Genomic DNA, 11305 nt, shown 5'->3' with positions numbered 1-11305 from the left:
CACTGCCCGGATGATCCCGGCTGCATCCGCCTGCAGCTCCAGCCATCGGAGAGACCCCGACCGTGGGACCCGCCTGCCAAGCCCTCGTCCCCGGAGCCCCAAGGACATCCCTCTGACGCAGCCTGCACGTCCCCGGAGGAGTGGAGACCACCTGCCCTGCTCCCCTCTTCCCTCTCACTGCCGGCTGAACGCCCCGAGGTCCCTCGTTGTTCCCCATCCTCCCTTTGGCCGATGGTCAGTGGCCCCTGCGAAAAGCAGCCCCCTCCTCGGTGGCACAGAGCGACCGGAGGAGCCGTGTTCCTCCCCGGGGCAGCGTGCGGGCAGCGTAGAGGGCTCTGCCTTGCTTGGGGTGGAAGGAGGAGCCTCTTCCCCTCGCTCAGAGCTTGTCTGCAGCGACTTCGCCATCTCGTCGGCTCTTTGGATGTGCAGCCACCCGCGCCAGAGCCCTCCTCCTGAATAAAGAGATCACCCACGCTCTGCTCTGGGGCGCTGCGTCGGGGAGGGGGGGTCTCAGCAGTGGGAAACAAGCCCTGATGCACAGGTCACCTCCGGGATGCTCCTGGCACCGTGTTTGCGCCTCCAAAAACCACAGCGGCCGATGCAGGTTCTTGTGGGAAGGTTTAATTAAGGCAGCCCCCTCCCCAGCTGCTCGTTACACCCTGTGTTTCAGGAAGAATTTGCCCCAGTAACGTCCCTTTAGCCGCAGGTCATAGGGGCTGAGGAACTTGCGCATCCCCAGCATGTTGGCGGTGACGACGCGCTCAAAGGTCCAGGGGTTTTGGTTGTTGAGCCTCTTCTCCTCCTCCTCCCGCCGCATCTGCTGGAGGCTGTCGCGGCTGACGGGGATGGCGGGGAAGGGCAGTTTTCTGGCCACCTGCGTGAGGAAGGGTTTGACCTCCCCAAACTCACAGCGCCCGCCTACCTCCACCACCAGACGTCCGCTCTTCACCGCCGTCACGTAGTGGTCGATGGGGCCCTTGCCGCCCCCCATGCGGTGTCCCAGGCTCTTCCGCGTCACCGGCTTGGAGGGGGCCGGCACGCGCCAGATGGCGAACATGGTTTTGGGGTCCATGCTGCGGCCGATGGTCAGGCGGATCATCTCAAAGTGGCCCCAGTGCAGGTACCCGCCCCCCATGGCCTGTGGGGGGGAAGGATGGGGCACCTCAGGGACCGAGCGCTGGCGGGGCGAGGGGGACAGAGGTTCCCCTGTCCTGCGCTAGCAGCCATCACCCCCTTCACGCGCGCTTTTGCGGGGGGAGCAGCCTCACTGAGGATGTCTCAAAGCCGCCCTTCCAATTTAACCTCGGTATTATGATCCTTATCCCCTCGCTGGGGGAACTGGGACCCCTCCTGACGGAGGTAGCTCAGTCAATCCAATTTTTCAGAGCCAGTTTGGCACCCATCTCCTCCGGTTGCTGGTTTGTTTGGAGTTTTCACCGCCCATGGGAGGGCTCAGCGCCTGACGGGGCTCTCCAGCTTGGGGGTGCCCACTCCGGCAACCCCCCCACCTCCTGCACAAGCTGCCCAAACGCAGCCCCCGGCCCCTCTGGGCTTCCCCCTCACCGCCACCCTCCCAGCTCCGCTGTGGCGGGAGCAGGGCCCCGTCCCGCTCACCAGGATCCCGTACTGCCCCTGGGTGAAGTCAGTGGCCTCCCGGGACGGGCCGCGGATGTCACGCAGCTGCCGGGGCTCCCGCCTGACCTTGGGAACTGCCGGGACCTTCTCCATGAACTTCAGCTTTGTCCTCTCCGGGAAGGTGATACCTGCCGGGGGGACACGCGTGGGAGGGTCACCGGCCCCAGGACGCCCCGGTGCAGAGGGGCGCAGGCGGTAGCGGATCGGGGGGTGCCCCTGCCATCCCCGTGGGGGGGCTTCTCCCCACGCGTCCCCCTCTTACCACTGTAGTCCGGGGGCAGCACGTACTTCTTGAGGCCCGCTCGGGGGACGGCGACGCCGCCGGGACCTGGGGGACAGAACCGGACTCAGAGCGGGGCCTGATGCAGCGGGAGGGGGGCCCGGGGGCGGCGCCGCTTCCCGGGAGCAGCTCTGGCAGCGTCGGGAGGGACCCCCAACCCCGACCCGGATCCCAACATCCCCTCACGACCACCACAGCTGACCCGGGAGTCCCAGACCCCAACACCTCCCGCTTAACGCGGGAGGGGGCCCGGGCGTCCCCCCCCTCCCCGCCTCGTCCCCCACCGGGACCCAGGCCCACGGGTACGCTCCCCCCACCGGGACCCAGGCCCACGGGTACGCTCCCCCCACCGGGACCCAGGCCCACGGGTACGCTCCCCCCACCGGGACCCAGGCCCACGGGTACGCTCCCCCCACCGGGACCCAGGCCCACGGGTACGCTCCCCCCACCGGGACCCAGGCCCACGGGTACGCTCCCCCCACCGGGACCCAGGCCCACGGGTACGCTCCCCCCACCGGGACCCAGGCCCACGGGTACGCTCCCCCCACCGGGACCCAGGCCCACGGGTACGCTCCCCCCACCGGGACCCAGGCCCACGGGTACGCTCCCCCCACCGGGACCCAGGCCCACGGGTACGCTCCCCCACCGGGACCCAGGCCCACGGGTACGCTCCCCCCACCGGGACCCAGGCCCACGGGTACGCTCCCCTCACCGGGACCCAGGCCCACGGGTACGCTCCCCCACCGGGACCCAGGCCCACGGGTACGCTCCCCCCACCGGGACCCAGGCCCACGGGTACGCTCCCCCCACCGGGACCCAGGCCCACGGGTACGCTCCCCCCACCGGGACCCAGGCCCACGGGTACGCTCCCCCCACCGGGACCCAGGCCCACGGGTACGCTCCCCCACCGGGACCCAGGCCCACGGGTACGCTCCCCCACCGGGACCCAGGCCCACGGGTACGCTCCCCCACCGGGACCCAGGCCCACGGGTACGCTCCCCCCACCGGGACCCAGGCCCACGGGTACGCTCCCCCCACCGGGACCCAGGCCCACGGGTACGCTCCCCCCACCGGGACCCAGGCCCACGGGTACGCTCCCCCCACCGGGACCCAGGCCCACGGGTACGCTCCCCCCACCGGGACCCAGGCCCACGGGTACGCTCCCCCCACCGGGACCCAGGCCCACGGGTGCGGTCCCCCACCGGGACCCAGGCCCACGGGTACGCTCCCCCCACCGGGACCCAGGCCCACGGGTACGCTCCCCCCACCGGGACCCAGGCCCACGGGTACGCTCCCCCCACCGGGACCCAGGCCCACGGGTACGGTCCCCCACCGGGACCCAGGCCCACGGGTACGGTCCCCCACCGGGACCCAGGCCCACGGGTACGCTCCCCCCACCGGGACCCAGGCCCACGGGTACGCTCCCCCACCGGGACCCAGGCCCACGGGTACGGTCCCCCACCGGGACCCAGGCCCACGGGTACGCTCCCCCCACCGGGACCCAGGCCCACGGGTACGCTCCCCCCCACCTCCCCACGGCGTTCCGTGGCCCCGGCGGCCCCACGGAGCGCTTCCCGGGCTTCCCTGACCTCCTCCAGCCGGGAGCGACCGCGGGAGCCGCCATCTCCACATCGCCGGGCCGCGCCGCCGCCCGGCCGGAAGTGCCTGTCGGGCGCCGCCATGGGGTGCAGCCCCGGAGCTGTCCGGCGGGGGACACTTCCGGTGCAGCGGTCCGTCCCTTCGCCGCACCCCCGGAAACGCGATGGGGGAACATTAGTTCCGGGAGGGCCTAGTTTGGCGGAATCCGCCCCCCCCCGCCCCGTGTCCCTCCACGGCGTCGACCCCCCCCGTGCCGGGCAGGGGTCCCCCTCGGGCAGGACCCCCCCTCCCCGCCTCGGTGCCCCATCGAGGCTCCCACGCCCCTCCCAGGGCCTGCCCAAGCGTCTCCCCGAGGCCTCGTCCCCACCGAGGGGTCCAGGCCCTGTGTCCCCACCGCGGGGTGGGGGGTCCGCGGGGCGCCGCCGCCTCAGACACACACACACACGGATCTGTGCTGCAAATGGCTCTTTATTGCCTTCATGGTGGGCCCGGCGGGGCCAGGCGGCCCTCGACGGCTTCAGTAGGTGCTGAAGACGGCCTGGATCTGCTCCCCGTCCTGCGGCTTGTAGGTGCCAACCCCTGCGGCGGAGGGACAGGCGTGAGGCCGGGGCATGGCGGCCCCCGGCACGGCCCCCTGTACCCCCCTCCGGGCTGCCCACCTTCCTGGAGGGCGTCCCTGCCGCTGAGGAACTGCCAGTAGGTCCTGTCATCCGGGTTGGCGGCCAGCCCGTGGATGGAGACCACCATGGGGCCCCAGGACGTCTGCTCCGTCTGGAAGCTTCCAGGGAGGTGGGTGAGCTCGGGGCTCGGTGTGGGAGGGTGCCACCGGCCCCCCTCACCCCTGGCTCTCACCTAAAGATGTCAGGTTTCTCCTTCTCTGCGGCCTGCAGCACCTTGAGCAGTGTGGAGCCGCCCGGGACCTGCACCGAGGTGGTGTAGCTGAAGTGCCCTCCCTGCAGCTTGTTGATGATGGAGTACTGCACGGTGATGCGGGCTGCTGGGAGGGGAGAGGGTCAGGGTGGGCGCCCGGCACGGCGCCACGGGGCACAGGGCAGGAGCGTCGTCCCTGCGGGGTCTGGGGGTGCTCTGGGCGGGAGCAGCTGTACCTCTGTGAACCCCGGTTGATTCCAGCTTTGGGGACAGGGACTGTAGACTCGGGGAAATACCGGAGCTGCGGGTGCAGTCCAGGTCAGCCGCTTCCAGGTAGGATCTGCCCACGAGGGCAGGCAGGACCTGGGCGATGGCCATGGGCTGGCGGTAGTCATGGTTGTACACCACGGAGAAGGCCTGGGCGCAGTCCCACTCCCGCGGGGCATAAAACTTGCCTGTGGCCCCCAGCGCCTGCGGAGGAGGTGGGAGGTGACGTGAGCAGCCCTGGGAGCGGGGACGGGTGGCCGCGTCGTGTCACAGCCTCCCCCCGTACCTGCAGGGCCAGCCCCATGCTGTAGATGTTCCCAATCATGCCATCCCCCTTCTCCTGCTCGTCGAGGAAGCCGTTGGTCACCACCGACAGTGCCTTCCGGAGCAGGTCCTGCACGTCCTGGAGTTCCGTCTGGCCGTACGTGCACGCCAGCGCCAGCGCCACCACGGCACGGGTGTCTGCGAGATACCGGCCTCACCGCCAAGTCCACCGGAGCAGAGCTGCCGGGAGCGGGGCTTTGCGAGCGGAGGGGACATGGCGGGGCTAGAGGGGTCCCTTACCCACGGAGAGGTGGTTCTCGGGGCTCAGCACCTGCTTGGCCAGGACCACGGATGCCCCTTGGTAGCCGGCGACCCTCGCCAGGCACAGGCCTATGGCGTCCAGGCTCACGCTGTACAGGGTGGTCTTCGGGATGCCCTCCGCCTCTGCAAAGCAAAGTGTGGTGAGCTGATGGGGAGCCGGGGCACAGGGAGGGAGACCTCTCCCCATTCCCAGGCACCCCAGTTCCTCCCTCCCGTCCCGCCGTACCCAGGCTGGCCATTTCCTCGTCTGTTTTCTGCTGCAGGATGCGGAGCAGGTCGACGGTCTGCCCCAGGGCCTGGATGTGCTGGGGGTTCTGGCAGGAGGAGAGGAGGGCGAGCACGTACAGAGCCACCTCTCCCGAGGTCATGTCTGTGGGGATGAGAGAGCAGCCGGGGTGCACAGGGGCCGGGAGCTGGCACCCCGGTCACCGGCCGGGGCAGAGAGAGCCGGCGACGCCAAGCTCGTGGTACCGGGTCCACTGGGACTGGGTGCTGTGGCAGGGGGGCACACCCCCGCCTCTCCCTACCTTTTTGGGCTCTCTTCACGGCCTCCTCCTGTATCTGCTGGAGCAGCCACTTGTGGATACTACTGTCGGTGGCCCCGGCCAGGTTCATGGCCAGCAGGACGCTGGGGTTCGGTGGCTCGTCCGTCTTGACCGAGTCCTCCAGGCGCTGCAGCATCTTGGAGACCAGTTGGTGTGGGGCGACTGGAAGGAGAGGGGCCGGGCACCCCGCTGGCACTCACGGCGGGAGGTCACCGGGGACCTCGTGTCTCCTCCACGCAGCCCCTCGCAGCGCCACCAGTCCTTCTCCGGTGCCTCCACGGGAGGGCTGACACTCACCGCAGCCGTTGGCGACCGTGCCGCCCGTCAGGGCCAGCAGGACCCCGATGCCAAAAGCCACGCTGAGCATTCTCGGGGCAAACAGGTCCACTCAGGCCGGCAGAGTCCCGTGGGCACTCGTCTTTCCAGGTGTCCTCTCCGCTTTTAGCTGCTCCCGGTGCCCTTCTCCGGTCACCTTTCCTCCCACAGCCACGCCGGCACTGCCAAGCACCGCCGGCTTATCTGTGTGCCCAAGCGTGTCAGACGGCGTTGGAGGGTCACGACTGTGGGGGCAGTGATTTTCCATTGAGGTCACCGACATCGCAAGGGACCAGTTGTACCAGTTGAACGTCCGTGAGCCTGTGGGGCTGGATCGGATTCAGCCCAGGGTGCGGAAGGAGCTGGTGGGTGCCACGGCAGGACCCCCACCTCAGTCATCCACCCAGGGTCCTGGGTGCCTGGGGAGGTCCCCGCCGCCTGGAAGCTCGCCAGCCATATCCCAATTTACAAGAAGGCCTTGTATTTTCCAGGAAACTACGGCCCTGTTAGTCTAACCTCAGTACCTGGAAAAATGATGGAGAAGGTTATCCTGGGTGCTATTGAAAAGCATTTAAAGGACAATGCCATCACCAGGCACGGTCAACACGGCTTGACGAAGGGAAAGTCCCGTCGAACTGATTTGATATCCTGCTACGATAAGGTCACCTGCTTCGTGGCTGACGGGGAGGCGGTTGATGTTGCTTTTCTGGATTTTAGTAAGGTTTTTGATCCTGTCCCTCACAGCATCCTTCTGAACAAGGTGTCCTGCTGTGAGGTGAGCAGGTACAGGGTGAAGAACTGGCTGGACGGGGCTCAAAGGGGTGTGGGGAATGGAGCTACATCTGGCTGGAGACCAGTCACTGCGGTTGATACCAAACTGGGAGGTGCTGGTGAGCCTCTGGAGGGACAAGATGCCTTGCAGAGGGATCTGGCTGGATGGGAGCATTGGGCAATCATCAACGGCAGGAAATTTAACAAGAATAAATGCCGGATTCTGCACCTGGGACGGAGTGCGCTGGCGGGACCTTCCTTACCGGCGTGGGTGACCACGTAGCGGCCGCGGTTACGCAGCAGCTCTGCCTCCACACCACGCTCTGGCCAGGGGCAGCTGTGGGGCGAGCAGGATGGGGGGCTCAGGGGCAGCTCTGGGTCCACTGACCGGGTCACTTCTGCCCCAGGCTGCTCACCATGGGGTGCTGGGGCCCGTGGGCTACAGGGGTGTCACAGGCTCCCATGGGGGAGAGGGGCCGGCCAGTGCCAGGACCAGCCCTGCCTGTCCCGGTGTCCCCACCGTTATCCCTTCCGCTGCCTGCTGCCCCACGCCACAGCCCCGAGGCAGCCGGAGTGGGGAGGGCAGGCTGGGGGTGCCCGGGCACACTGTGTGCCCCCCCTTGATCCCAGCACAGCCCGAGGGACAGGGGTCAGTGCCCTTCTTGCCTCAGTTTCCCCAGAGGCTCTGCAGTGGGAGGGTGCCCCAAGGACGTGCTCGTCACCCTGCGGGTGGGGGCCAGCCTGCTTTTGGGGCGAGGAGGACAGCACATGGCCAGAGATTGACCCCCACACACCTTCTCCATCACCCCCCAGGCAGGGAGAGGGGCCGGGGCAGAGAGCAGGACCAGGGGAGGGAGCAGGGCTGGGGCAAGGACAGGGACAGGGACTGGGGCCCTTGGTTTGCCCCCCTGGGAGGAGGAGACCTCTGCGGAGACGGGCCCCAGGTGGGTGCGAGGGGCTGGGCGGGGGGCTGCCGGGACCTCCCGGCCTCCCATTGGGAGACCTGTGGCCGCCGACCTTGGCCCAGGTGTAAAAGCCATCAGTGGGGGCTGCCCCTCCTCTTCCTCCTCCATCACGATGAAGGCTCTCAGGAGATGGTGGTTTGTGTTCTTTCTTGTGGCCGCAGCCAGGGCGCGGGATGCCCTGGGTAAGGGGATGTTTGGGGGGGAATTCTGCTGGGTCTGGCGTCCTTTCCTGGGGAGGGGGAGTGGGCAGTGCCCCCCTGGGCTGGGCTGCTGGGTGCCTCTGCCCCGGGCTGGGCTGTTTGATGGGGGGTGGTGGGCACGGGTGATGCCTGGCTGCTAGTAGAGGGGGACCGCGGTCTCCCCTCCACCCCAGGCAGGGCAGGTCTGTAGGTCAGGCTGCCTCGAGCACCAGGCTTAAGGCTGGGATGCCGGATCTGGAGCGAGGGAAGCCCTGGGGTGGGTCCTGCATCTCCTCCATCGCCCCACGGGGACCCTTCAGGAGCACATGGCCACGTCGGTGCCTTGGGGTGACAGCACAAAGTGGCTCAACCCCCCGGGGCCAGCTCCTTCCCTGTCCTCCCCAAGGCTGTAAATGCTAAAATGGGGGGACTCGAGGGGACATCTGTGCTGGGGGGTTGCCTGGCTCGCTCCCCGGGGATCAGGCAGCCTGGTGGTCCCCGATGAACTGGCTCAGCCCTCCCTCTCCTCACCCTGCCACAGTCTCGGTGACATGTGGCCGCACGTGGCTCTCCGTGGTGGTGCCAGCTGGTGTCCTGGGGAACCGCGTAGCTGACGGGGAGCTGATGCTGGGATCCGGCTGTGGCGTGACTGCCGCTGACAGGGACGGGTACCGGCTGGAGCACCCGCTCGTGGGCTGTGGGACCACGCTGGAGGTGAGGAGTTAGGGGTGACAACCTGATGGAGGCGCTGCGGCAGCGGGGTCCCCCTCGGGGAGGGTGTAGGATGGAAGTGGGGGGAATCATGTCCCACAGAGGAGGGATGGCGTCAGGGCATCCTTGGCCGTGGCTGCCAAAGCCCCCGTGGCCGGGAAGGAAACCACGTGGGACAGGCGTGGTGGATCCTCTACAACCACCGATGCCTGCGCCATCGTTGCCACCGCACCCATGTGTCTGGTGAGCTCCAGGGCTGGACACCCCAGTCCTGCCATCCCCCTGGCATGGTCCCCATGGGGAGGGCCCTTGGCAGCACCCATGGGGACAACCACCCTTTGTGCGAGGGTGGGAGTGCCGGTTAAAGTGAGCGGCGCCGTTACCGACGACCTGAAACCTGGCTCTTGCCGTGTGCCGAGGAGCTTTCTGGCTCCTGGGCTGGCAGCACCTCTCCCGGGGTGCTGGGGACAGGGAGGGGACACCCGCTCTGAGCCGGGTGACCCCTCCAGCCCCACGTCTGCTTGTTCCCCAGCTCCTCCCAGACAGCATCCGCTACAGCAACGTCCTCCACTACCGCCCCTCGGCCGGGGGGCCCGTGGCTCGTGCCAGACCCTTCTCCCTCCCCGTGGACTGTTACTACCCCAGGTAAGCGGGGAGCGCCATGGAGCTGGGCTCTGGCTGAGCCCCCTGTGCCCACCCTCCACGACGGGACACCTCGGTGCTGGGTCCACCAACCCATCCTGGGCAGGGAGGGGGTGTGTGTGGGGTGCATGCCATGGGGGGTGTGGCAGGGAGGGGTGCAGAGGTGCCCTGCCTGCCCCCCCGGGAGCTTGTCACCCCACTTGAGGATGCTCTGCGGTGGCAGGACGGGCAGCGTTTCGTCCAGGGCCGTCCAGCCCACCTGGGTCCCCTTCGGCTCCACTGTCGCTCACCGGAGACGCCTGCGCTTTGCCCTGGACGTGTATGACAGTAAGTGGGGGAGCCCCAGACCCCCTCATTCCCCTGTGTGGGGGGCACCACCCTGCCTGGCCAGGACCCCAGGACGATGCTCAGGGTAGCCACGGCCACGTGCCTTCCAGGTACCTGGTCCTCCCGCCTGCGCCAGCCCACCTATTCCCTGGGGGAGCTGATCAACATCGAGGCGTCGGTGAACACCGACCCCCACCTGCCCCTGAGGGTCTTCGTGGAGAAGTGCGTGGCCAGCCCGAGCGCGGCGGCGCGGCTGAAATACGAGGTCATCGCTGACAACGGGTGAGCGCCGGGGCTGGGCGCGGGGTGGTGGCTGCTGCCCTGAATTGCCGCTCTCCCTCCTCGCCGGGACCCTGTGGGTGGTGGCAGAGCCCGGCTGGCCCTTGCGGGGGGTGGCAGTGCCCGTCTCACCCCATCTGCCATCCCGGTAGGTGCTTGCTGGATGGACAGCTTGGTCGCTCCCGCTTCCTCCCCCAGCGTGGAGACCGCTTCCTCCGCTTCCAGCTGGACACCTTCCTCTTCCCAAACGCCTCCGGCAGCCAGGTCTGTGCCAGCGGGGTCTGGGGGTGCAGGGTGACACCCACCAGTGTGGGGAGGGGGTGGCTGGGGGTGAGCGGTGGAGAGCGGTGGGGCAGCTCGGGTGGTGCGGCAGGAGGATGCCTGTCCCCGCAGATCTACCTCCGTTGTCACCTGAAGGCTGTGGCAGAGGGGGCTGGCAGCACCTCCGGCAAAGCCTGTTCCTACGACCGCATGGCAGCCGCCTGGCGTTCCCCGGATGGGGCCAACTGCTCGTGCTGCGGCTCTCCGGCCGGCTGTGGGAGCCGGCGGCAGCGCCGGCTGGCCGGTGGCAGAGGTAAGAGGACCCCCTCGGTGGGATCCATGAGCCCTACGGGGGCTGCCTGCGCCCAGCAGTGCCTGATGGCCTTCTCCTTGTAGGGCTCCTGGGGGAAGCCAGCGTCCGTCTCGGTCCCCTGCGGCTGCTCTCGGCTCTGCCCAGCTCATCCCCGGCTCCCACGGCACTGGCGCCCAGCACGGCGCCGCCTCGCCGCCCCTCGGTCCCCGTGGTGCGGGGGGAGAAGAGGGATTTGGGTGAGTGCGAACTGCCCCACGGTGCTGGGGGGGTGGCTGGGGTGACCCTGCTGTCCCCCTCACCCAGCTGCCTCTCCCCGTAGGGTCAGCTCTCCCCGGCACCACGCTGGCCATGGTGGCCATGTGCTCCATCCTCACCGCCGTGGGCATGGCCGGCTGCTACTGCTCGGTGCGGCGCCGCCGGAGCGGACACCGGGTGGGGGACTCCGAGGCAGCCCCGGGGGAGCCCCATGCTGTGGCCATGGCCCCCACCGCAGCCGGCGGTGCCTGGGCCACCCCCACGAGCCCCCCTGCTCCTGTGGACCCTGCCATCGTGTGAGCCTCCTCGTTTTAGAAATAAAGCTGTAACAGAAAGGCTGTGCCAGGTCAGCGTGGGAGGGGGCTGTGGAGACCGCGTATTCCCCCGAGTGCTTGGGGTGAGCGGGTGGGGGGGATGTGACATGTCCCCAGTGCCTCTGGGTACCCCACTGGACTCTCTGGGGTGCTGCCTGACAGCCCATGCTGCCCACCATGGGGTGGGAAGGA

General features: G+C 68.7%; 2 protein-coding genes across 2 annotated transcripts; both read right to left on the bottom strand.

The window, feature by feature from the left end:
* Positions 1 to 601: 601 nt before the first annotated feature.
* MRPL16 (mitochondrial ribosomal protein L16) lies at positions 602 to 3547 on the bottom strand. The gene is made up of 4 exons (XM_059826095.1): positions 3505 to 3547; positions 1898 to 1963; positions 1615 to 1763; positions 602 to 1138 (listed from the first exon to the last, which is right to left on the bottom strand). The coding sequence occupies exons 1-4, from the start codon at positions 3545 to 3547 to the stop codon at positions 653 to 655; spliced, it is 744 nt and encodes a 247-aa protein (XP_059682078.1). The 3' UTR covers positions 602 to 652.
* A 439-nt stretch (positions 3548 to 3986) lies between these two features.
* Positions 3987 to 6148, bottom strand: CBLIF (cobalamin binding intrinsic factor). Its single transcript, XM_059826006.1, has 9 exons — positions 6079 to 6148; positions 5764 to 5943; positions 5463 to 5606; positions 5216 to 5359; positions 4938 to 5113; positions 4621 to 4855; positions 4367 to 4511; positions 4174 to 4292; positions 3987 to 4093 (listed from the first exon to the last, which is right to left on the bottom strand). Exons 1-9 carry the CDS (start codon positions 6146 to 6148, stop codon positions 4032 to 4034), a joined length of 1275 nt encoding a protein of 424 aa, XP_059681989.1. The 3' UTR covers positions 3987 to 4031.
* Positions 6149 to 11305: the final 5157 nt, after the last annotated feature.

The sequence above is a fragment of the Gavia stellata genome, chromosome 17 (genome assembly GCF_030936135.1).
Source record: "Gavia stellata isolate bGavSte3 chromosome 17, bGavSte3.hap2, whole genome shotgun sequence".
Taxonomy (NCBI): domain Eukaryota; kingdom Metazoa; phylum Chordata; class Aves; order Gaviiformes; family Gaviidae; genus Gavia; species Gavia stellata.
The sequence above is the reverse complement of the archived record's forward strand: the minus strand, read 5'-3'. Positions and strand labels throughout refer to the sequence as shown.